Source organism: Epinephelus fuscoguttatus, linkage group LG7 (assembly GCF_011397635.1).
Source record: "Epinephelus fuscoguttatus linkage group LG7, E.fuscoguttatus.final_Chr_v1".
Taxonomy (NCBI): domain Eukaryota; kingdom Metazoa; phylum Chordata; class Actinopteri; order Perciformes; family Serranidae; genus Epinephelus; species Epinephelus fuscoguttatus.
In genome coordinates this window covers 6,484,371-6,512,199 of record NC_064758.1, presented here as the reverse complement: position 1 = coordinate 6,512,199, position 27,829 = coordinate 6,484,371, and the positions used below count along the sequence as shown (strand labels likewise).

Here is a 27,829-nt window from a genome sequence, read left to right as displayed (position 1 = left end):
GTAACATGCAGTGTAAACAGCGCTTTGATTGGTCCAAAGACTAGAAAAGCTCTATGCAAGTGCAGTCCATTTACCATTTACCATTTGCTGCCCCAGTCCACAGCAGTACATTACTTAGCTTTAGTGTTGCTACTCCTGTTGCTCAAACTGGTAGCGTGACGAGCAACATCTAATGTATGTAATGTACTGACTATGGATAAGTACTGCATACATCCCCACTTAAAAGATCCAAACTATCCCTTTAAGACTGCATGATATCTGAAATATAATAAGAGAAATGCTGTCATTTTACATCGTCCCCCGTCCACATGAAGTAGAATCAACCAACAGTAGTAACCTTGTATGTCTACATGTAGATGTTAAATTATAAAGAATAATCTTACATTGTATGAAGTACAGTTGTTCCTGACCAGCTGTCTTGGTCCCAACAGGATCCCAAGGAGCGGCTGGGTTGCCAGGTCCAGACGGGCTTCACAGATATCAAGTCACACACATTTTTCCGAAGTATAGACTGGGACCAGGTAAGAGCACCATGAGTGAGGCAAGAAAAACATATCATGCTATAATTCATTAAATTGCAAATTATATACTTTATTAATCCCCGAGGGGAAATTCAATTTTTTTTTCACTGTTGTTGTCAATTACACACAGGTCTGAACGCACACATGCACAAACAGGATCTATACATGCACTAAGTGGAGAGATGTCAGAGGGAGGGGGCTGCCTAAGATAGGCGCCCCGAGTGGTGCACCTCAGCAGTGCCCAGGAGGTGAACTGGCACCTCTCCAGCCACCAGTCCATGCTCCATATTTGGTCCGGGCGCACACTTGAACAGTCCCCAAGTCCCTAAGGACTGAGCTACTGCCGCCCCATTTAAGCTGCTTGCCTCCAGCTGAGCCCACATAGTGAACAGTATTTAGTGAGCATGTGAGTTAATCCAGCCTCTGAAGGATGAGCCGCTCTGCAGTGGAGAGCGCAGGTAGCTTCAATGATGATCAGTGAAGAACATCAGAGAGTGATCTGATCTCTATATGTTTTCTTAAACTGAATAATACTTGAGCAACCTTACTGATCATTATCCTGACAATGTTTATATCAGTATACAAGATTTAAAGCATTTCACTGACTACTGTGTTAATTTTGACAGCTACTTTAGATTTGGTCTTAGTCCTGAGACAAAAATACTTATCAGTTTAAGTCACATTTTAGTCATTTTTTTTCTCCATAGTTTGGGTGACTTTTAGTCATTACGTTTTCTATATATTTTTTTATCTTTTAACTAATCCAGTTAGACTAATTCTTGTATCCAAAATTAGAACTAAGGTGACAGGTTGTATAAAAAATTCACTGAGACAATACAACAACAAATTATTTCTCTCCAGCAGTTTTTGACAGGTTTAAGGGAAGAGTTATGAGCGCACATTTTCTGATCATCTTTTGAAAAGCTCAACATCTGTCTATTTATGCTCTCAAAAACTTTGACACCACAAATAACAAATCTAAAACAACTAGGATTTGCACCCAGGTTCATTGTGAAATAACTTATTTAAAGCCTGAATTCTTTCTTAATCTGCAACATGTTAGTCTGGAGGTTTAAACTTGTGTCCTCTCACATTAAAACCAAACTTTCGTCTGTCAGAGAAAACTGATCTGAGTTCAGACTGTTTACTTAGAGCACAGCTACACTTACAGATAGCTGAGCCTCCTAACTGCCTGTCAAACAGCATCAGCCCATAAAACTTCTTGACTTCAGATCTGAGTGGAGTCCTGCAGGGATCAGCTGTTAAGTATGTCCAGCGGCTGGTTGCTGCTTGCTCCACTGCTGTTCAGTGGCTAGCTAAAACATCCTGGGGAAGACTATTCACTGGAGTTTACTAGCCCATCCCTCATGTGGCATTTGAAGATAGTTACAAGCATGGCTGTTCTTGGCTTTGAATTTCCAATAGTCCACTACTAACATTTTCATCACATCTTGTCAGTTAAAATAAAAGATTGATTTTGTCTTAGTTTTTATTATCAAGATCCATTTTTAGCTCATCATCATCTTATTTTCGTCATGGAAGAAAGGCTGTCGACAAAAAAAGGTCACAGTTTTTGTCGATGAAATTAACTCTGACTGACTAGTATTGAGTTTTTGGGTTTTTTTTAATGTGATTGCATAATAGACCTTTGCTACGTGTTATCAAACCTGTGTTGTTCTTCTTCCGACTTTGGTGTGTTCATGAACTTTAAGTTGTAACGTGGAAACAACATGGCATAGCTGTCAACCATGTATGTACTACAATGTAGTGTCACAGAGAACCTGACACCATATTAAGTATCAAAACTCAAAATGTTGGATACATTTACATATATCAACTCAAAGGAACTAATAATGTGAAAAGAATCGGTCCACCCATCACAGCCAGGTGTGCTTTGCATGCTGGAATGTATACAGTCAGCATAGCCAGCAGCTTGCTGGAGGAAAATGGAGATCTGACCAACCAAATGGAGTTCACCAGCTCATCCACTGATAAGGATCAGAGCAAACAAAGTAGGGAAGAGGGAATGGGTCTACAACTTCCAGAATATTATCAGTCATCTCACAAAAATAATCTGTGAGGTGGAAGGTGATTCACAATCCACTTAGAATATGAGCAGTTCATGAACTACTCATATTCTAAGTGTAGTCTAACACTTTGGCTATGGTTAGACGTCTACCAAATTTAAACTGACAGCCTGAATTCAGCCGTGATTTAGCCTAGACGTCAGGTCTTCATGTAGACAGCTATTAGACGTTTTTTAAACCAAAAAATGCTTGCTGGGTCATCATTGGTGGGATCAGGGTGCAGGTTGACAGCTGCTGACAGCTGATCTGGGGTTTTTCATAACTAATGTAACAACAAACACAGAATAAACACTGCACGCCCACATTTAATGCCAGTCAGCTCTGAGAACACACAGCTGTCATTTCACATTCTCATCAGCCTTTGTCAAACCTGATGGTATGGGTCTACTGTATATATCAAGAGCGTAAACACAAAGAACAGCCTCCTATTATCATCTGAACAGGCACATGAATGAGTCGGAGCCCTTTGTGCGTGCTTGCGTGCGTACGTGCGTGCGTGTGTGTGTGTTAAAAAATAGATGATATAGCTGCAGATAGTGTGTGTAGACCACTGCTCTGTGCAGCGAAGCACCGTCCCACTCTGTGGAGCAACAAGGCAAATAAAAGTGAATTCTTAATCACACATGTACACACACACACACACATACATATTCGCAGCAAATGAAACATTAGCCCTGGATTTATGTGTTGAGGTTTTGTGATTGATGGCGTAGCTCTGACGCACGCAATTATTTGAAACAGACATGAAAGAAGGATTGAAGCCATACAATATTGAGGATCTTTACATTAGCATATAATCTGTTTTCACTAGTAAGGGTGAGCAATGTAAGTGGTAATGACACTGACAATGTGTAGGAAACTATAATGTGATAAAGTGGTAATGGCCAGTGGAATTTAAGAGTGTGATGCAATGAGCCTCCACTCATACCAATAGATTTGTTTTTAAATGGAACATACGACTGATGTTAGACAACTGGTCACATTCACTCATTTTATCCTACTTAAATGTGTTTTTTCTTCACAAACTAAATTTATGAAGGGTCTGGGGTTTTAGTATGAGTCATGTTTAGATTGTGCCTTCATCTACAGAGAGAAAACACTTTTTGAACACAGACTCAAAATATCTTCATCTGAATGACTTTAAATATATTTTTTACTAGAAAGATTTACTCAGTAGTGTACCCAGGTCACCAAGATAGCTGATTAGGGGCAAAATGACCAAATTAACAAAATCTGCAAGTCTACAAAATCAGGCTGGCAAAGCGCACCACCTCTGAAATGCACCTAGTGTGGTCCAGAACAAAAGTGAATAGCAGCCAGACTGCAATGAGAGCTGCACCCAATGAAAATGTCCCTCCCAGCTCCCCGACAGACAAGATGGCGGCAAAGATAACAAAAACGAGTGACTTACTCATGTCATATCGTGCCTAACTTTAGTGGTTCTGGAATTAATCTGCAGATGCTTCAGTTAAAAATCAGACCAAACTTTTCTATGGATGTCAATTATTGAGCCACGACAGAGGCCAACAAGTCGTTTGTATCAGACAGTAAGATTTGCTGTTTTGAGCTGAGCCGATCTGGAAAACTGGCAGCCCCCAAGTTAAGAGGACTGAGGAGTCAGCAGTCAGTGATGGTATACAATGGTCAATAATAACTTAATAATAAGTTATGACTCAAAGCAACCACAAAGAGATCTTTGCATAGTCATAAATGTGCACAGAAAATATTAGGCTGATTGATCCAGTAGTTTGCATTAATAACTGTGGACTGAGATAAACACACTGAGACACACACCCAAACGCATGATCGTTGCCATAAAAACATATTATCTGTGTAATTTGCATCAAGGTTCATCAATTTACAGAATGGTTTTAGAAATTGCTTTGAAAATTCTCACAGCTGCCTCGGGCTCTTTGTTCAAGTCTCCCATCAAAGTCATGGACAGCTTTGTTTTTCAAGATAGGACTTTAGCATCAAACATTTTTGTGTCAATAGAACTACTCACTGCCAAACATCTGCAAATGTCTGAGAGCAGGACTTCTGTCCCTGGGATGTGAAAATGCCTTTGTTTACTCCTGCGTAACAAGTGAAAGCTGAACAGATAGCCTTACATATGTAGCAATTCTGGAGCAGTGATAATGCTGATAATTAACATGATCACAAACATGCACCTATTTATGAAAAGGAGACATTCATCAAGTTGAAACAAGCAATTTAACAAGTTTGTGCAGTTAAAAGGTTTTGATGTCTTGTATGAAAAAACTTCAGAAAAAGTAAGATGAGTAAGAATGCTCTTGCATGAGGCCAAATTTTAATATTAGCTAAATATCATGCGTCATTTTCATTATCATTAACCTATGGCTCCATAGCCATATGTGGCTCTTTTGCCCCTCTCTAATGGCTCCCTGTGGCTTTATATAGAAATATTAATGATGGCTATTTTTCAACATTTTAATTTTACTTTTTTATTGTCATAGGCCTAGAGTGATTATTACATTCTCAGTTGTAAATATGTGTAACCTATACACAGACTAAAAAACGTTTTTACATTTAATCAACTAAATGTGTGTCACACAGCCTGTCACCTTTTCCTTTAAATTTTGCTGAACCTCAATAGCAGTGGCTTGTCTTGGATGTCCCTAGCTAAGCCAGCTATCCAAAAAAGTCTTGGTAAGTTTAACAGTGTGGGGACATACTCGTTTGCTTTTACCGCCAACCGTGCAAAGTTAAAGTATCAAACAATCAGAAATAGCCAACTATAGAGTAACCACCTTGTGGTTAAACATATTAATAAATGCTTATTAGACCTATTGGTAATGTTGATGGGCAAATTTAGACTTACTGTTACCTTCATTATAAAGCTCAAATATGTTTTGTGGCTTCAGGCAGATTATTTGAGTGTTTTTTTGGCCAAAAATGTCTCTTTTGATTGTAAAGGTTGTTAACCCCTATTCTAAGGGGCAGGAGTGAAAGTAGTTTTAAATTCTTGCCGGTACTATTACCAAAACCTTCATTGCTTCATACTGTTCACCTCTCCTTGTTTCATGCATTTTTAAAAAGCAAAGTCAAAAAAACAAACAAACAAATAAAAACATTTCAGTATTTTACTGTACCTGTATTGGGTAGAAAGAAATTAGAAACACTTCACAACATGTATAGTAAAATATTTGTTTTAATGTTTGGGTGCTGGTATGTATGAAACCTTAAAAAACAATCACAGATATTTAAATCACACTGACAGCGTTTGAGCCAACCACAAGAATGTGTGGAATTTCGTTGGTTTCATTTATTGTTTGTCCTGTCCCGGTGCAAACGGCATTTTTTGACGTCTGTGGTCCAGCTGTGCAAAAATCAAACGTCCCAGTACAATAAATCAAACGCACCCCAACTGCTGTGTTTCGGAAGTAGTAGCACATCCGCAGTTACGTACTGCTGAAACTGAAATCCCTGATCGTTAGTTCACGCGCAGCTTGTTCAAGCTGTTCTCTGAGTTGTTGAAATTACTCAAAATAAGATGGAACATATCTGCTTATTATGCTACTGATTTTAATTGGGATATTTTTTGATGAACTGAATGACATTTAATGGAGTGTTGCACATCTCGAAGGCTGGGCTCATAGGAGACCACCGGACTCTCTCCAAGGGGAGGGACTGGGGGAGAGAGGGAGATGTGCGGACAAGGCTCCGTCCAGCATGGACCAAAACCAAAATTAGCAATTCGGAACAAGTTAAAAGCAATTAATAAACAGACAAAGTGGTGTTTAAAACTGCACAATGCTAGCAGTTCTATTTTCTGGCCTAACTCCAGGGCCACACTGCCAACGAAGTGCTGCGAACCGAACATTTGGGGCTGTTTTTCCATCATGGGTATCTCTCTCTGTTTGCGTGTGTGTGCCCCAACCCCCACCCCCTATAGCCGGCCCACTCTCTCTCTGTCTCTGTCTCTGTCTCTGTCTCTCTCTCTCTCTCTCTCTCTCTCTTTCTTGTGTGTTTGTGTGTGTGTGTGTGTGTGTGTGTTAGTGGGTGTGAGTGTGTGTGTGTTCATCTCTCTCGCGCTCTGTTTAGATACCACTGACTAATATGTATATAAACACACACACATATATACATCGCATTTGTCAAACAGGGTGTTTTATTTTGAAATGTGTTTTATTCTGAAAATTGACCGGATGCTGTTGTTGTTCCTTTGTTTGACTTCCTGTTCCTGTTGCGCAGAAAATAGACCAGACGCTGAAACGATCGCTGCAGCGCTGGTGTAAAGTGCGGCCGTGACTGGTTCTGAATGTGGGCTTTAGCAGGCAGCCGCTCTCTGCTCTTCCTGGTACTGCGTACCACGATTGAATCTTTTAGTGGTACGCAGTACCGGACCGTACCAGCTTACTTTCACCCCTGCTAAGGGGTCAAAGGTCACAGCCATTCAGTGTTAGTTCTCAGCTTTGCCTTTTACATGCAGAGATTTCTCCAGATTCTGGAAATCTTTTGCTGATATTATGGTATGGAGATGGTGTACTCTCTAAATTCTGTGCCATTGTCACTGAGAAACATTTTTAAATTGTTGGAGTGTTTGCCTACTCAGTTTTTTACAAAGTGGTGCACATCATGCGCCTTGATGGTGAACAACCTATCCTTTCAAGGATGCCCCTTTTATACCTTTTACTGATACTTTCACCTGTTACCAATTAACCTGTTTACCTGTGGAATGTTCCAGATAGGTGTTTTTGAGCATCTCTCCACTTCCCAGTCTTTTGTTGCTCCTGTCCCAACTTTTGTAGATGTGTTGCAGGGATCAAATTGAGAATTACAGAATATTTACAAAAATGATAAAGTTAATCAGTTTGAACATTAAGTATTTTGTCTTTGTGCTGTATTCAATTTAATATAGCTCAAAAAGATTTGCAAATCATTGCATTCTGTTTTTATTTAAGTTTTCAGCATCACAACTTTTTTGGAATTGGGTTTATATTAAAAAGTAATCCAAACAAGAGAGCCCTTATTATCTGAATTCTACACTGTTGCTCTTGTTTCCAGTTTACAATGACTCTATAAGAGCATCGTTAATATGCTACTTTATCAGCCATTAGTGCAAATGCTAATTAAAGATGAATTAAGGCCATTTCTCCATTGTTGCCATGTCCCTCATGGGACAATTAGGTGGGGTGGCAGGTAGTATAGTGGCATTAAAGGCGAGGAAAACAATTGTCAAGAGTGTGTTAATGAGTGCTGCCACAGTGCCTGTGAAGTGCACACCAAAGGCAAACTGGGGAAAGATATCAAAGCGGAGAGAAATCCTGAGCCCAGCGACAAAGCTCCCATGTAGCACAGAGGGAAACAAGTTGACAAAGCTGTGAGAGGAGGAGAAGCGACGCTCTCTGCCCTCAAACTAGAAACCTGTCTCCAGACCTGACAGGCCTGGCACTCTGCTACTGTTGTTACCACATATTAATATTCATCAGACAGTTCCTGAGGGAGCACTGAGTTCTCTCTCTGAAGAGATGACACATTTGAATATCATTTACCTGCCGTGCTCTTTTATACCCTCGCCAAATCCACAGTTCTTTACTGCCAGAGAACTGTCAAGTTGATGAGCATTGAGAAGAAATGTATAATTTGGAAGTGGGATCATTGTCTTACTTTGAACCAATACATAGTTTACTTTAACTAGCTGTTTTGTTCCATATCAACAGCAGAAAGCCAAGGGTTGGCAGCATACTTCAAAACGCAATTAGTATTTTTGTGAAGGCAAGATTATGAGTTTAGGATCAAAAAGAATTTTAGCATTTTGCTTTGATAGCCAGATTATTGGCTGACCGGTTGGCAACTCAAATGTTTCTCACCACCTGGTTTACCTCTCCTTGCTAATTGGTCAACAGTGTCATATAACTGGTTTGAGCTTTGCGTTTTTGCTTTCTTTGTAGTACATAGACTAACCCATAGGGCCTTATCTTACACATGGTGTAAAGCAGCGCACAGCTCATGTCATTGCCAGTTTCAGACCGATGCAGTTGTCATTTTCAAGGCCAATGTCCACTTTGTGTAAGTAGCAAATGTATTTGCGCCCATCTGTGTACCCATAGGCATCTAGATCTTAAAATGAGGTGTGGTCGGTCAGGCTCATTGTTGGTTCACAATGCGCTTACAGTCTGCTTGTTACACACTCAGGGACTTGCCTATGGGTTGCAATGAACTCAATTGAGTGGCATTTGCTGGCATGATATTTTTTTGTATTATGCATTTTTAAAATTTTGTATCACTTGTGCATTGTCAATTTTTTTCTAAGAGAGATTTGATGTTTTTAGCTGATCCTGAAAAACTGTAGTCCCTACCAGGAGGTTAAGAGGAGTGAGGGTTCAGCAGGCAATGATGATATACAACGGTCAATAATCAGTTTTTTCAAGAATTCTGAATCTAAGCAACCACAAAGAGATCTTTGAGCATACAGTCATATATGTGCACAGAAAATGTTAGGCTGATAGGGCCATAAGTTGCATAAGTTTGTTTAATGCTCTTATAAGGTAGGAGATTCCCAGATTCCTCCCTGTGGTAGCTTTGCTGGAGTTTTACGCCTAGCTGATAGCGAGACTAGCTGATGGCTAGTGGTGGTGCTAGTTCTCGAGTCTCACGTGAGTTGCCATGTAAACACAGCAGGCCTGCAGGGCAGGGTAACTGACCACGTTGAGAAATTCTGCTATTAAAGTGGAGTAAATTACATCTTTTACAGTCAATTTTGCATGCCACGGCTTCAGGGCACTTGGATTATGACGGACGAGCCGTTTTGACATTTTAGAAATGCTTTAGCAGAGTTTTATTACATTTTCAAAATGTGGGTTCTGTGCACTTCAAGGGTAGCTGTTATTCCGGCTAGCTGTTATCCTCCAATACCCCGAACGAGTTTTGTAGATTTAAAAACTACACTGGACTTCTTGTCGGCATGAGGGTCAGTAAGTCCTGTCTGTATTTTCATTCTAAACTGGCCATTTCCTTTGAGGTACAAGCCCAAAACATACTTCCAGAAACCTGTGAGCCATGTTATCACTCTGCTAGCTATTGCGGCTAACCAGTTCAGTATGTTTTTTTGATGATTTGGCTTAGCTAGGCAGACTAAATTATATTTGATTGGATAAAAAAATGTACATGCCTCCAAGTTCAAGATGAGTCATCAAAAAACATTGAGTTCGTCCAATCAAGCAGTTTTCTTCATTCTGTAGTATCATGTGGGTTTATGTCAGTGTGTTATGTCAACTTTTCAGGCTGGTAGTCTGGCTGAACTGTTGGCTTATGTACAATCTGTCTGATTGGGCGCAGTAGCTGGGAACCGGAGGGCCGCTTGTTCGAGTCCCCGTCTGGACCAAATATGGAGCATGGTGGCTGGAGAGGTGCCAGTTCACCTCCTGGGCACTGCCGAGGTGCCCTTAAGCAAGGCACTGAACCCTCCAACCGCTCGGGGTGCCTGACCAAGGGCAGCCCCCTCACTCTGACATCCCTCCACTTTGTGCATGTATAGGTCCTGTTTGTGCATGTGTGTGTCTTTCAGACCTGTGTGTTAATGACAACGGAGTGAAAAAAATTGAATTTCCCCTCAGGGGGATTAATAAAAGTATATTAAAAAAAATTTTAAAAAAAAATTGTCTGACTGCTCATGTTTCTTGCACTGTCTAACTTTGTTGTCATTAGCTCCTCTCCCACTGGACAAAAAAAACACACTCACACCCACTGACAACTGGCTTTTGTCTATAGTGGGAAAGGTTACAATCAACAGTCATTCACAGGACAAATTACTGCAGTAGCCATGGGTATTTATCAGCTTCAGCTCTGACCAGCAGTGATTAAAACATGACACCAGAGTGGACACACTAGTTTTTGCCCTTTTTCTAGCCACACATCCTACCTGTCTCCATCCAAGCAGTGCTTGAACATTGTTTCATATTAGTTGGCACCGAGTTTGAAAGAGAGAGTAAGTAGCAACATATTTAAAACGTGACGTGACTCATCTACTGGCAGTGGGAAAGAAGTATTGCCTATTTTTAGCGTGTTTTGCCGCCTTATACAGTACAGGCCAAAAGTTTGGACACACCTTCTCATTCAATGCGTTTTCTTTATTTTCATGACTATTTACATTGTAGATTCTCACTGAAGGCATCAAAACTATGAATGAACACATGTGGAGTTATGTACTTAACAAAAAAAGGTGAAATAACTGAAAACATGTTTTATATTCTAGTTTCTTCAAAATAGCCACCCTTTGCTCTGATTACTGCTTTGCACACTCTCGGCATTCTCTCCATGAGCTTCAAGAGGTAGTCACCTGAAATGGTTTTCCAACAGTCTTGAAGGAGTTCCCAGAGGTGTTTAGCACTTGTTGGCCCCTTTGCCTTCACTCTGCGGTCCAGCTCACCCCAAACCATCTCCATTGGGTTCAGGTCCGGTGACTGTGGAGGCCAGGTCATCTGCCGCAGCACTCCATCACTCTCCTTCTTGGTCAAATAGCCCTTACACAGCCTGGAGGTGTGTTTGGGGTCATTGTCCTGTTGAAAAATAAATGATCGTCCAACTAAACGCAAACCGGATGGGATGGCATGTGGCTGCAGGATGCTGTGGTAGCCATGCTGGTTCAGTGTGCCTTCAATTTTGAATAAATCCCCAACAGTGTCACCAGCAAAACACCCCCACACCATCACACCTCCTCCTCCATGCTTCACAGTGGGAACCAGGCATGTGGAATCCATCCGTTCACCTTTTCTGCGTCTCACAAAGACACGGCGGTTGGAACCAAAGATCTCAAATTTGGACTCATCAGACCAAAGCACAGATTTCCACTGGTCTAATGTCTATTCCTTGTGTTTCTTGGCCCAAACAAATCTCTTCTGCTTGTTGCCTCTCCTTAGCAGTGGTTTCCTAGCAGCTATTTGACCATGAAGGCCTGATTCGCGCAGTCTCCTCTTAACAGTTGTTCTAGAGATGGGTCTGCTGCTAGAACTCTGTGTGGCATTCATCTGGTCTCTGATCTGAGCTGCTGTTAACTTGCGATTTCTGAGGCTGGTGACTCGGATGAACTTATCCTCAGAAGCAGAGGTGACTCTTGGTCTTCCTTTCCTGGGTCAGTCCTCATGTGTGCCAGTTTCGTTGTAGCGCTTGATGGTTTTTGCGACTCCACTTGGGGACACATTTAAAGTTTTTGCAATTTTCCGGACTGACTGACCTTCATTTCTTAAAGTAATGATGGCCACTCGTTTTTCTTTAGTTAGCTGATTGGTTCTTGCCATAATATGAATTTTAACAGTTGTCCAATAGGGCTGTCGGCTGTGTATTAACCTGACTTCTGCACAACACAACTGATGGTCCCAACCCCATTGATAAAGCAAGAAATTCCACTAATTAACCCTGATAAGGCACACCTGTGAAGTGGAAACCATTTCAGGTGACTACCTCTTGAAGCTCATGGAGAGAATGCCAAGAGTGTGCAAAGCAGTAATCAGAGCAAAGGGTGGCTATTTTGAAGAAACTAGAATATAAAACATGTTTTCAGTTATTTCACCTTTTTCTGTTAAGTACATAACTCCACATGTGTTCATTCATAGTTTTGATGCCTTCAGTGAGAATCTACAATGTAAATAGTCATGAAAATAAAGAAAACGCATTGAATGAGAAGGTGTGTCCAAACTTTTGGCCTGTACTGTATATACAGTGGTGGAAAAAAGTTTTCGGACACCCTTAAAATTTTACACAATCTCAAATATTATCATGAAATATTTGTGGAAAAATCTTTTTTGTGTTTCAAAAGGTGTGGCTGCATTAGACAGATACAAACAAATACAAATTATATTTTTTTGTTTATTGTTTGCAAGAAAAACTAACAAAACTAAATTCTTGACAGTTTCAATATGTCAGTTCTCAACATTGTCGGTATCAAAGTCAAATAACAGAGAATGTGTTCAAAACTGAACAAAAAATAAATAAACCATCACATCATCAAATTAATATTTAGTAGTCCTGCCACTGGCACGTAGTAGAGCTCTAATCCTGGCTGGCATGTTCCCCACGAGCCTTTCACACTGTTGAGGGGTAATCTTGTCCCATTCTTCTTGAATTACTGCTTTTAATTCTTCTAAATTCTTTGGTTTATGCTTTGAAACAGACCTTTGATAATCCACCACAGATTTTCAATGGGGCTCATGTCCGGGGATTGAGCTGGCCACTCTAAGACCTGGATACTGTGCTCCTGCAGCCAAGTTCTACTGGCCTTGGATGTGTGGCAAGGGGCATTATCTTGTTGAAACATCCAGTTTTTACCTCGATGGAACAGTGCACGCGCAGAAGGGAGCATGTGGGTTTCGAGAATGGTACAATACTTGTTAGAGTTCAATGTGCCATCACAGACAGTGAGATGACCAACACCAGCAGCACTCATGCATCCCCAAACCATGATACTGCCTCCACCATGCTTGACAGTAGGTACTGTACATGCTGGAGATAATGCTTCGCCTGGCCTTCTGCGTACCCTCACATTAGTAGGAGGAAGATAAAGCTGGAAACTGGACTCATCTGACCACAAAATCTTCTTCCAATTCCTGGATGTCCAGTTCTTGTGTGCCTGGACCCAACAACGCCGGGCTAAGCTCTGTCTCTCATTGATCAGGGGCTTCTTGATAGCCTTGTAGGACCTTAAGCCATGATCTAAAAGTCAGCCACGTACAGTGCAGGTGGAACACTGGACACCAATTTGGTTTGACCACTGCTGCTGAAGCCCCTGTGATGTCATTTGGCGGGTTTGCCTGCACATGCAGATCAGGATGCGGCCATTTCTTGCTGAAGAAACCCTTGGACGCCCAGATCTTGGTTTGTCTTCCAAGCTGTTGGTTCGTCTGTATTTCTGCAGAGTGTATCCAACTGCTGAAGGACTGCATCTGCACTTCCTGGCTATCTGGCGGCAGCTGTACCCTTCCTGGCTGAGAATCTTTATCTTCAGGCGTGTTTCCTGCGTTAGGTTCCTTGTTTTAGCCATTTTTGTGTCTGAAGAACTTTCAAATGTGCTGGCTTTATGTAGACACGAAGCTTGGCAACAAAAATTGTGTCTTTTAATAAAAAGAACGACCTTCATCACTATATGGTACCAAAATGACCCAATACTCAAAATTTCTTATGTATTTTTATGGAACCAATCAATTTTTAGTTTTTAATGGCTTTTTTAGGATTTATTTAGTATTTTGGCTGTGACTGTACTAAAAGAAATTGCACTTGATGACCTAAGAGTGATTCTTAATGCAATATTTCACAAATGCATGGGGTGTCCGAAAACTTTTTTCCACCACTGTATATATATATATCTATATATATATATATATATAGATATAGATATATAGATAGATAGATATAGTTATAGATATATAGATATATAGATATAGATAGATATATAGATATATAGATATATATAGATAGACCTGCATTTGTATAGCGCCTTTCTAGTTATCTAGTGACCACTCAAAGTGCTTTTTACACTACGAGTCACATTCACCCATTTACACACACATTCATACACTGGTGGCCGAGGCTACCATACAAGGTGCCACCTGCTACTCAGTTTTTAACACACTCACACACCGATGGAACAGCCATCGGGAACAATTTGGGGTTCAGTATCTTGCTCAAAGAGGCTTTGACATGCAGCCTATATACTGTATTATATATATATGCGTATGTATATATATATATATATATATATATATATATATATATGTGTGTGTGTATATATATATATATATGTGTGTGTGTGTATATATATATATATATATATATATATATGTATATGTGTATAATACATATGATTTATAAACTCATCCATACTATTAGATACTTTTCAGTGTTTTAGTTCTCTCACTCTCTCCTATGGCTCTCTCCCTCTCCCAGATACAAATAAAGAAAGATTCACAAACATGTTACGTCACACACACACCTCTCTGCCTATCCAGATCACTTTGTCCTGAGTGATAGTGTGACCAGGTAAAGAGTGTGCCTTTTCTGCAGGGCTCCAAACTGCTACTATTCAGTTGCATTTTGCGACCACGGAGCACAAGTGTGACTTGCAAATATCATTAATATGTAGTATGGAGAGCTGTTAGTTTGTCTCCTGTTCACAGTAATCAAATCCTCATGTTTAAAGGTGGCACAGTTTAAGTTTAACTTTTAACAAGTGAAAAATAGTGTTGGATCGTCAGGGCTCTAGATAGTGACCATTTAGTTTCACTTTGTGACCATGGACCACCAGTGTAACCTGCAAAATGTAACATTTAACGTTTACTTGACTTTACTGTAACTGTATCTCATTCATTTAATAATTTTGTATTTTAGTAGTCTACAATACTTAAGAGGAGATATCAAAATATCAAGATATATGTTGTGTATTGCGATATGGCCTAAAAATATTGCAATACTCTTTTTAAGCCATATCGCTTAGCCCTAACTGACATGTTTTAAATTGTAATGTTGCAGGGAAAATGCATGTGTTTGGGAAGTACTGAGTATATGACTGGATAAATGAGACTTGGATTATACTGCACAAGTATTTGAGAGTTTATAAATGGATGTTTTGATATAGTCTTGCTGAAATATGTTAATTCATGAAGAATGTTCGACTTTTTTGGGGATTGTCCTTTTGTTTTCTTCCTGAATTCAATGTAACACGTGGTCAGCAACTGATATATAAATAGTTATTTAGCAGGTGATAACTATGTATAACAAAAGGAAAAGAAAACAAAAAATAGCAAGCCTGTTCACACAGCAGAATGTTTTCAGAAACTGACAGCAGGTCTGTACAAGAAGATATTTTGAAGGATATTTCTCTTACAAAATTCAAACCAACGGTGTATTTGTGTGTTTGTGACGCATGCCATCACATCTGTTGACTGTGGTAAGTCTGCAGTCACATTAACAACTGCCTCAGATCAGGCTGATTGTCACATCGTCCAATTCTGTCCTGAAAGCATCGATGCCACTAGAATTCACGCACACGTACGCACGCACGCACGCACACACACACACACACACACACACACACACACACACACACACACACACACACACACACACACCGACAGGTGCTGTGATCTGGGAACCCATGGATCGTCTGTATAGCCCTGGCACTCGGTTCCCTCTTTCATGTACCCCTCTGGCCTCAGGGGTACCTTCTGTGTGTGTGTGCGAGTGTAAAGGTGCCGGGCTCGTTCCTGGCCTTCAGTGTGCTTCATTACCACCACACAGAGCTTCAGTCTGCCCAACAACACATCAGAGAGACTGGGGAAAGTAGGAGGAGAGGGATGTGAAAAGATGAAAGAATTGACAATGAGTAAGATACAGACAAACAGAGAGGAGAAAGATGGAGACAGGATGTGAGGGGGTGAAACTGACAGAGGAGTGTAGGTAGGCGCTGAAAAGGCAAAAAATAAAAAAAGATGAAGAAATTAGCAAAGGGAGAGAGAGGAAGAGAGAGACTGAGGGAAGGTGGGCCAATTTGATGGAGAGGGAGCGATAGGGAGAGGTAAAAACAGAGAAAGTGAGTGCTGTTTGTTTGAAGCTGTTCCCACAAAGCACTTTGAACCAATAATCCTAATGAAGCATAGAAACTGCTGCAAAAACCAGCAGGAGAACCACGACTGTTGAAGGAACTAAAAACGCACATGCTCAGGAAACAACTGATAAGAAGTGAAAGTGCAAAGCACGTAAGTGTTTAATAGATTTATCAACAGTATTCATATTTAAACAACAAAATAAGTTATTTGTCATTGCCCTCCAAAGTGACCCATATTACAAAAACAATTTTCTGAGCATACATGTCTTTGGTTAAGATTTGGCTTAAGTTCAGACAACTTAACATGCTTGGTTGGTTGAAGAGCAAATTTACACATCAGTGTGTTTATGGATTTTTGGAAGGGGAGGGAAAATCTGATAAATGTCCTCAAGTAAAGTCACTCAAGTCAGCGTATTTGGTTCTGAAGTTTGAAAATGAAAAAAAACCTTTGTTTGAAAGAGGTGAGCTTAACAGACCTTTTGGACCTCTGCTACCCCACCCAATCAGGATATAAATGGCCATTATCTGTGGTTATAAGTCTCATAGATATGGGTAGGGGCCTGCTACACCTACTAGTAGGTTCAGACTTGCTATTATTCAAATATGGCAGCTTGGTCAGCAGCCCTATGTGAGATGCACCATGCATTCAGCTAACTCAATGTGCTCCAGTCCACGGCAATAATGTAGAAGAAAAAGTGAGGTGAGAGGGAGTGGTGGTGGTGGTGGATGGTTGAAACACACACAGGACTTTTACCCAGGAGACTGGTGTTCTTGTCTTGTGTGTAATCAAAAGTCAGCCAGGTAATGTAGTCACAGGCGTTCGTCACATGACATAGTAGTTAAGTCACAAACTTAAGTTACTGTAACAAATGTAGTTAATTCACCCAAACGATGATAATTTCTCTAAACCTAACCAAGCAGTTTTGTTGCCTAAACCTAAAGTAGTTTTAGTGGCAAAACTTACATTTCATGTAAAGAGAGAAGTTTATTTTAAAAGACACTGTGGCATGTAACAAGTGGAAATTGACAGTGAAACTGATACATCCAAAATTGATGCTAGAGGGTACCTAGAGCGTCAGAGTTTGAAGTGTATGGTAACTGACCAAGCTGCTGTATTTGAGGAGTTTGGAGTGATAACGTGTTGGTTCAGAAGGCCGTTATCAGCCCAGTCAATGGCTGTTGCCAGTTTGCTAGGTTTCAGTTTCAATTTCATTAGGTTTTGGAGCCAAAATGACATGGTTAGGTTTAGAAAAAGATTATGGTTGGGCATGAATAGGACACATATAGGACTCAAATCCTGGTCTTCTGGTTGAAAGTCCTGTGTGTGACCCATCCTAAGTCCTATGAAAGCCCTGCCTGGCAGAAAGTTCCATTTCATAGCCTAATAATGGCCTTCTCAACCTAATAAAAGGCATGTCAGGCCCCTGTTAACCTATATCAGACGCTTATCACTACTGATAACAGCCATTTAATGGCCCAATAACAGCCAAATCTTCTGGCTAATCTCTGCTGCACACTAGAGGCTCCATGCTACATTTGCTGCTGCCACCATAACCAGGCCCACAGGAAGTGCATCTGGCTTTGAAGTTTTCGTAGGGACCAGACAGAGGTACTGCAATTTCCGGAGTCCGTCACATGATGCCAGTGGGCCCAAAATGACTTTTACCTTTGGACTAACCTAGGGAGAGAGACATCTGTAAATCGTCTGTAAATCAACTTTCTTTGAGCGTCACGATCCCCATGAAATGACTCATACCCCGATCAAGATTTGATAAATTCGGTGTGACAACATTTGGCAAGTTTAGAAGAGCCACAAGATTAAATCATTTTATCTCAATTATAGTTGATGAAACCAAAACAAGTTGGCTTAAATTTGCCTGAGGGCAAACTGTTCCCAACAGCAATTGGCAAGGGAAAAGATTGTGTGGGGTGAAAGACATCATATGTTTGAAAATAATATATTATTTATTATATTGTATTTTTATAGGAGTGAAATGACAAATTAGTAAAGTACTCTTTTAAGGTAAGATGGTGATCCTGGATAAAAGAAAACAATGTTGATTGTAGTGTTGTCATGGTACCAAAATTGGGACCCACGGTATGATACCAGTGAAAGTATCACGGTTCTGAGTAGTATCAGGATACCACAGCGAAAATGAGGCAGATGTGCCTTTTGTCATTTATTAAAATATAAATCACTTTTCTATAATACATCAATGATATTTCAATGGAATAAATTACTTATTGACTTCTTCTTCTTCTTCTTCTACTTCAAAAACGGCATCAATAAGTGATTAACATGGGGGGATATCGGATTTATTAATAAAATAAAAATCAACCAGCCACCCTCCTCCCCTGACAAGTAAAGAACAGTCCCTTCAGTGCGGTGATGTTTGTGGACCATTACCTGCCACAAAGAGAGAAATGTGAACGGCTCGTTTCTCCTCTGACACGTCACATACCCGCCACCACTTGGCTGTTCAGGTACTTTTGGGCAGTCATGACACCAAGAGGAGGAAATTATTGGACCTGGAGCCGGGCTTCTCCATCGCTGGTAAGCCGTTATCTTGCACTGCAGAACACATGGCCGAGGTATTTGACAGGAATACATTCCTGTCTGTGTCTGTGTCTGTGACCCCTGTTCAACCCACAACCGACAGGATTCGCCTTTCGCTTCTGCTGCTGGTTGAAATCTGTACTCGTGCAGTGTGCTCCTGAATGATTTCTTTTGCTCGCACAAAACTATTTTTAGTCTCAAATGCGAGTCCCTGTTTTCTGGTCTCCTTTTAATTTGCTGTGAATGCAATACTTTCTCCATGTTTACCTGTTGTCTTGATAATTCAGCATAACGTACATTTCCACAGGCCCAATCCCATCAGTTCAACAGTCTCATCAAACTCACCACCCTGCAGCTCACTTTACTTTTCTCAAAATAAAAATACTGTTTTCATTTGCCACTAAATTTCAGTGACTTCCAGTTTGCTGTTTTTTCATCAATTAAACTTTTCACTCGCTGCACAGACATTTCACATTAAGCGATCTAGCTCCTCAAGGAGGAATAATTAATTTGTATTATTACTTCATTATTGTTTATATTACCCCACTCTTACCATATATTCTATCAAAACATTATTAGGGGCCAGGCAGCCTAAGCTGCCAGGACCCTATTGTTATCCTGCATGTTCTTCTTCTTTCGTCTTCTTCTTCCGAGGAAATCCTACTTCCCACGCGCGAAAAATCACCAAACGTTGCACAAAGGTCCAGTCCCATGCCAGATTACCTCAGCTGCAAAAACAGGCCAATAGTCCTGATGGTGGCGCTACAGCAAGCCTCTAAAGTTTAAAATTTTGAAAATTCACAACAAATCAACCATATGTGCTACAGATGTGCAACTTTCACCAAAATGTAGCCCCAATACTGAAGAAACTTTTCTACATTTAAACCTATTGCAAATTATGAAGTCCATCACTCTGTTTTTTTTTCAAAAACTGTAAAACTTATTAAACTTATCTCCTCCCACACTTTTTGCTCAATTGACACCAAACTTGCTACAGAGCATCTTCAGACTGTCCTACACAAGCGATCCATACAGATTTTTGATTTATCAAAAATTGAGCCTACAGTGCATCAAAATGTTTGACTGTAAACGGTATTGTAAACATATACTTGCAAATTCTTGCTAAATACATTTTCAATGTTCATTAAAAAAATGACAAAATCTTGGAGTCATGGTAGATGATGTTTGGAAAATATCTGAATTTTATCTCAAAAACTGAATTTTTACAGCATTTTGAATGTTGCTCTAATGTGAACAATTGGAGTCAATGCAAAAATGGTATTTTTAAACATCAGTTTTTCACTTATGGAGCAAAAAAACGTTTTTAAAAACAAACACCATCTCCATGCTGTCTGGATGCAATTTGTGTATTTTCGGATTTTTGTCTTAATAACTGAATTTTTGACAGCCATTTGAATTCTGCCTTTACACACTAACAGCTGCTGTCTTGCACACAGGTGACTGGCTTAGTCAATTTGTGAAGCTACATGTGACATTTCTGTTTGCCAATTAGCTCAGTGAGATAGAGGATGGTTCTTGGTGTTGAAGATTGTGAATTCAAGCGTCAGCTCGTGCAACATTTCCATATGAAAAATCTACCCAAACTTTTCATAAAGGTCCAGTCCCATGCCAGATGTTCTCAACTGGAAACACAAGACAATAGTCCTGATGGTGGCGCTACAGCAAGCCTCTAAATTTCAAAACTTTGAAAATTCGTAACAAATCAACTATATGTGCTACAGCTTTGGAACTTTCACTTTGAAATTTGCTTTTCCATGGCATTGATGGCTACTGTCTGGCACCCTGATGCTTGCCTTAGTCAATTTGTGAAGCCACACATGAACTGTCACTTGCCAGTTAGCTCACTGAGATAGAGGACAGACCTCAGTCTCAGAAGTTGTGAGTTCAAGCCTCAGCTAAGGCAAAACGGACATTCTAATGTGAAAGTCCTATGTTCAGGCATCATGTTATGTGGATTAGAGACTACTAAGGTTAAAATAATTATGATCCAGGCAGTTTTGCAGAGAGACAAATACTCTTTATCAACACTTTTCCCTGTTTATTTGGCTTAGCTATCAGTCAATATGCAGAGTCTATCCAATAGCTACTTTTACATTTTAAAAAAATGTTTTCATCTTTGTCACCATGGATAATGTTTAGCTTTAAGCTAGATCAGGCCAGTTTGTTCGTAATTGCTAGCAGTTAATGTTATTCTTACTTTCTTGTTCTTGAGTTTTTTCTTTCCTTTGTATATTATGAGTCTGATCACTTCAGCCACTCATCCACAATTTGAAATGCATGCCATAATTATATGATGTAACTTCTATGTTGTGATATGCTTTGTTTTAGTGTGTGTGTTGCTCAGAATTGCCTAATTTTGCCTAAAATTGCCCGGCCCGACCATTGCTGCGCAGCAGCTATAATTCCATCTTAAAATTAGTATTATACCTCTATTGCAAAGTACTGTCTATTATGACTGATTTTCAGTAGTTTTCACTTTTAGTAGCATCATACAGCGCCAAAAAGGTTTGACAGAAAGAGAAAAGATTTAACTTGTTTACACATAAACATCTTATTTGTGGGCAGGCTACAGTACACCCACACACATTCACACACATTCACAGGAAAAAATAAGTCACCTCTCACTCACAAGTGCTGCTGGTGGCAGCCTTAAAATGATTTCACTGTGATGGATCATTTTGATGGAATTTTAAAATGCAGAAATTTACATTATTCTACTGTTTTTCTATTATTATTATATCAGAAAACTCAATCAAGTATATATTGTCTTTTTCCAGATAAAGGAAGAAATATGATTAATTGATTTTACTTTTTGACATTAAAATGATGCAACTAAAAGCTGAATACATGTGGATCAGCCTTCAGAAACCATATCATTTTATCTCTATTTTAAGCTTCCCCTAAGCCTACTGCTAGTGTTGGTTACATTGTAACCTTGGTTCTCTGAGTGAGGAAATTATCTCCCCACCCAGTAGTTATAACTGGGGGAAGGGGTCGGGGCTTTTATAGCCTGGTGCATGCCGGCCACATAAATTGGTGCGTCTTAAAGATTATTAATTTTCCACATTGATTATCCCAGCTGGGCATAATTCCCATAGTTATGATATAACTATTGGGTGGGAGATAATCTCGATATGATAGAGAAGTTCAGTTCAGTTCATGCTTTATTTGTCACATACATAAACGAACAGTCGGCTCCATGATGTATGAACATGCAACAACTCTGACACAAACAACCAACAACAGTACAAACACGAGCAATTGTATATGTATATTCTTAGAGTGAGGAAACAATCAAATCAACATGGAGAGCAAATCTGTGCACCTGTGGTCTGACTTCGTTGTGTTCTCAGAAAATGTCCTCAGTGCACATTTTAACAGGATGAGGGGACTGATGTGAAACCATGGAAACAAACCAGACAAAAACTCTGCTGGCTGAATCACTCGGGCACAATTACTCTGCTGCCTCAACCTTCTCCATTCTGTTGTTTTTCTCTCCCGTTTTCCATCCTGTCTTCATTTACACTGAGAAACGTAGCAACAAGGTGTTCATCTTTACTGTAGCAGATCTGACCATGTAGAAAAGAGCCACACTGTTAAACTTGCTTGATGGACTATATATCACACTATTTGTTATGAGCTCAGTGGGCTCATCTCAGATGTACCAGGTTGATGTCCTATTCATATATTTTTCAGACTTACTTATTGTGTCAAATATGGACATTGGCAAGTCATTTGCAAAATAAGTCAAACATCAAATTAAAGCACGTGACCTTCAACAATGTCTTTCCATTGAAATATATGTGTATCAGATTGTTTACTGTAAAGTTGATTTTAGGTATATACCCCAAAATCTTTCTCAGAGTGATAATGTTAACACCAAAACCAACGTGTTAGCCGCCTCTCTCAATACTTTATCATTTCTTGTCTGAGGCTCTCGGCTCCAAGCCCATTGCTTGCTGACTTTTTGTGCCGGCTCTTTCTTCTGTGCCAGCTGGAATGAGTGCCACTTCAATCAGGTGCGTTACTAACTGAGAGGATGTGCTCAACATTATGACAAGAAATGTATTTATTTTTTCCTAAATTATGGTTGTTTTAAAATATATTATCTTGTCTGGTGTTTGAAATGTCCCAAAATGATCACTGAAACTTGCTGCTTAAAGCAACTCTTACCTTTCTTGCATTTCACAGAGCACTTAGAAAAAATTTGAACATCCACAACTCCAGCCTCCCTCCAAAGTCCCATCCCCCTCCTCCTGCAACTCCACTTACCTCCAAAGGCCTACTCCTCCCTCCTCCATTGCGTCCTCATTACGTCTAAGATAGACGTAGGCGTTGGCAAGATAACATTAGATACACGGAAGAGGACAGTGAGTGTAACGTTACAAATGCAACCCCGGATTTTTAAAACTCAGTCAGTGATGACTGATGAGTTTTAGAATAAGGTTACAGTTAACGTTAGATAGTAGCGTTAACGTTACTAGTAAGTGGAAACGCACAAGGAAGATAACATTAATGTTTCAGAGGCTATGCTACAGTAGGCTAATGTTAGCCATTAGCAACTGCTGCGCGAGCGGTTACGTCAGTCGGAGGCCTCCACGTGGGGAAGACAGACAGGACAGGAGAAAACTCAGACCAATCATTGCATTCTGTTTTCTCAGAACCATATGAGAATGGTTTTATTTTTGGTGGAATTCACTTACATTTTAGTGTGCCATCATCTTATTAATAGCATTTTAACCTAAACAAAGAAAAGTGTAAAATTTCCAGAAGTGTTGCTTTAATTAAACTTTTTGAACAGTGCATGGTTATTATAGGATTTGCAGTTTCAGGTCGAGCCATGGATCCTGTGTCGATGGTTTGGGCCAAGGTGGCTGCAGTATTGCACGTACTGCAGCGGGTCTTGAAAATTGGTCCCATGCAGGAGTCTATGGCACATAGTAATACCTCCAATATTTTGTGATGTTGCAATCATAACAGTTAACAAAAATTTAGCCAATCCTTGTGAATTTTGCACGACCTTGCAATTTTGTCCAATCACAGCAACTTTACTCTTAAAAGGGGTAAAATATAATTTTGTTGTAGAGTGTGTGCAGCGTATTGATTCACTCAGCATTTCTCTCTCTCTGTTTATCATGAGACTGCTGCTGTGGGACCGGAGCTCTGCGACTGGAGTCACAGACACAAAATGACAGGGTTAACTGTTAGCATCACATGGCTAACGTTATACAGTGGTTATTTACAGGTTTAATGACAGTTAAGCTGTTTTGCTGTTGGTGTTAGATTATCAGTTCGGTGTTAGATGCAGCAAAATAGGACAAGTAGTGATGAGATCACATTGTGTTGTTTTAGCTCGTGCCGGCAATCAACTGTTGCTGCCCCCCCTACCATTACAAATAGATTCTAGTTCTGTGGGAAACACTGAATGCCCGTAATAATTTGCTCAAAATCTGAGACTACATCGCAACTATTTATGCAATTTAGAGAGCCTATTCTACATACTTGATAGCAGGATCAGTTGATCAGTTCATTAAGCCCTTGCCTGAACAGCAAGGTCCAATCAGAAAGTAGAAACCATAACTAGGCACTGCAGGTGTGTCAAACTTCATAGGATTTCATAACATGCTAATAGCTGTGCCTGGGGCTGCAGTAAGACTGATACTTGGTATATAAAGAGTTTGGTGGAAGATGTCTTTTTTATCCAGTTAGAGTATGAAATAAGCTTTGTTTGTGTTCTCTTACCTAAGTTGATAATCAGAGCATGTGAGTGGAACGAAGCTGGAGTGGAGCTGAGCTGAGCGAGGAGCAGAAGGATTTTGTGTTGAAGAGGAGTGGCTATTTTTTTTAAAAGGTGGAGCGGAGCCTTATCTCTCGCTCCAATTTCGCTCCGTTCACTCATGCCCCACCCAGAAGATTACAGGTTAGGGTAGTACGACGCAGTTTTTTTGAGCGGAGTGGTGAGCGAGTGGAGCGGGATAAAATTTATGATGGAGTGGACCGGAGCAGAGCAAAGAATGCGCAGAACCAAGCGGAGCGGACGAGCGGCGCAAAGTGACAGGTTTGCGAGCAAGGAGTGGAAATTTTCACCCAGTCTGCTCCGCTCACATGCTCTGTTGATAATGTTAACATGCTTGGCTAGCTAGCTTACTATATATAGTAGTAACTAAGCATTACTTTAAAGGCCAAGGAGCATGTCATTACCTAAAGGTTCCTTCAGACACCAAGCAGTTGGAGAATGGCAATGTTCATGTTATATACTTTGAATCGGTAGCAGCAGGGTGCAACGCCTACCTCTGATCCTACCAGCCTGTACACCACAGGCTGGTGCTATCTGCCTACTGGTAATATGATCTCATCTTGCAACAGAGTGCATTATAGCTTATATTGCTGCTGAATGATCTTGTTTGTCTGTTTTATGTTCATTATGTCTGTTTTCATGTGAAGGACCCATTGCTTGTAATGGCCTTATTTGAAAGTACTTTGTGCTGCTTTTCTTGAATATATACATATATACATACATACATACATACATACAGTACAGGCCAAAAGTTTGGACACACCTTCTCATTCAATGCGTTTTCTTTATTTTCATGACTATTTACATTGTAGATTCTCACTGAAGGCATCAAAACTATGAATGAACACATGTGGAGTTATGTACTTAACAAAAAAAGGTGAAATAACTGAAAACATGTTTTATATTCTAGTTTCTTCAAAATAGCCACCCTTTGCTCTGATTACTGCTTTGCACACTCTTGGCATTCTCTCCATGAGCTTCAAGAGGTAGTCACCTGAAATGGTTTTCCAACAGTCTTGAAGGAGTTCCCAGAGGTGTTTAGCACTTGTTGGCCCCTTTGCCTTCACTCTGCGGTCCAGCTCACCCCAAACCATCTCCATTGGGTTCAGGTCCGGTGACTGTGGAGGCCAGGTCATCTGCCGCAGCACTCCATCACTCTCCTTCTTGGTCAAATAGCCCTTACACAGCCTGGAGGTGTGTTTGGGGTCATTGTCCTGTGATCGTCCAACTAAACGCAAACCGGATGGGATGGCATGTCGCTGCAGGACGCTGTGGTAGCCATGCTGGTTCAGTGTGCCTTCAATTTTGAATAAATCCCCAACAGTGTCACCAGCAAAACACCCCCACACCATCACACCTCCTCCTCCATGCTTCACAGTGGGAACCAGGCATGTGGAATCCATCCGTTTACCTTTTCTGCGTCTCACAAAGACACGGCGGTTGGAACCAAAGATCTCAAATTTGGACTCATCAGACCAAAGCACAGATTTCCACTGGTCTAATGTCCATTCCTTGTGTTTCTTGGCCCAAACAAATCTCTTCTGCTTGTTGCCTCTCCTTAGCAGTGGTTTCCTAGCAGCTATTTGACCATGAAGGCCTGATTCGCGCAGTCTCCTCTTAACAGTTGTTCTAGAGATGGGTCTGCTGCTAGAACTCTGTGTGGCATTCATCTGGTCTCTGATCTGAGCTGCTGTTAACTTGCGATTTCTGAGGCTGGTGACTCGGATGAACTTATCCTCAGAAGCAGAGGTGACTCTTGGTCTTCCTTTCCTGGGTCGGTCCTCATGTGTGCCAGTTTCGTTGTAGCGCTTGATGGTTTTTGCGACTCCACTTGGGGACACATTTAAAGTTTTTGCAATTTTCCGGACTGACTGACCTTCATTTCTTCAAGTAATGATGGCCACTCGTTTTTCTTTAGTTAGCTGATTGGTTCTTGCCATAATATGAATTTTAACAGTTGTCCAATAGGGCTGTCGGCTGTGTATTAACCTGACTTCTGCACAACACAACTGATGGTCCCAACCCCATTGATAAAGCAAGAAATTCCACTAATTAACCCTGATAAGGCACACCTGTTTTCAGTTATTTCACCTTTTTTTGTTAAGTACATAACTCCACATGTGTTCATTCACAGTTTTGATGCCTTCAGTGAGAATCTACAATGTAAATAGTCATGAAAATAAAGAAAACGCATTGAATGAGAAGGTGTGTCCTAACTTTTGGCCTGTACTGTATATGTATATATATATATATATATATATATGTGTATATATATATATATATATGTATATATGTGTGTGTATATATATATATATATATATATATATATATATATGTATATATGTATATATATATGTGGGCTAATTTATACAATGTAAAATGTTATAGGCTTGTGCTAATACCATTAGCATGTTTGATTCATTAGGTCACGTTAGTGTCATACTTGCTTTTGGCCATGTTGTCAAGCTAGTTTGCTGTCCCTGGCAAGTAGCTGTCAGTTAGTCACTCACTCTACAGCAGGAAACTGTACTTCAAAATAAAAGCTCTGTACCTTGACACATTTGCAAGACAATTGTGGTCCATACAGAATGGCCCCATGACCCACTTTTAGACTGCGACCCACCAGTTGGGAACCACTGCTTTAGAGTACACTTCAGTGTTTCCAAAAGTGAGCTGAAGATGTTTGATGAGTTTTACACTTAATGGAAAAGGAGTATAACCACTCAAATAAAGCTCCATGTCCTTCAGGCAATCAGTGATGCTTCTGTTTTGTGCTTTTTATTCTTTTAATCAATGCAGGGGGGTGTGCAATTGTAGAAAGAGAGCACAATATGTGCTTTGTTTTTTGTCTTGTTTGTTTTTTTCTGGAGTTTTTTCTACATGGTCTCATGGTCTCTGCACTCCATTATTGAGTAAAAACTCTTCTTATACATAACACATTTTTCTGTCTCTGTTTTCCCTCAGCTGGAGAAAAAAGAGGTAACACCGCCCTTCAAACCTCAAATCACTGATGACTACGGCCTCGAAAACTTTGACACGCAGTTTACTAATGAACCAGTGCAGCTAACACCAGATGATGAGTAAGTACTGCCTCTTGAAATCACATCATTATTAAATTAACTGAAAGTTAAACCATTAAAGTCAGCCGTATGTGAATAATTTAGAGCACTCTTTCACATGTGTGTCAGTCAAGTGAAAGCTATGCACTTCTGTATGAAGATCTGTTCACAGAGACTTGAAATCTGCCTATAGCTCATGTCTGTCATCATGTCTGTTTTTTCCTTTCTA

General features: G+C 40.2%; 1 protein-coding gene across 2 annotated transcripts in view; it reads left to right on the top strand.

The window, feature by feature from the left end:
• The window catches only part of prkcz (protein kinase C, zeta), a 225,110-nt gene that overhangs the window by 165,118 nt on the left and 32,163 nt on the right, over nt 1-27,829 (top strand). For both annotated transcript variants that reach the window (XM_049581679.1, XM_049581680.1), the window contains 2 exons: nt 432-521; nt 27,506-27,621. In XM_049581679.1, the coding sequence (XP_049437636.1) occupies nt 432-521; nt 27,506-27,621 (206 nt within the window). The remainder of the gene's footprint in view (nt 1-431; nt 522-27,505; nt 27,622-27,829) is intronic.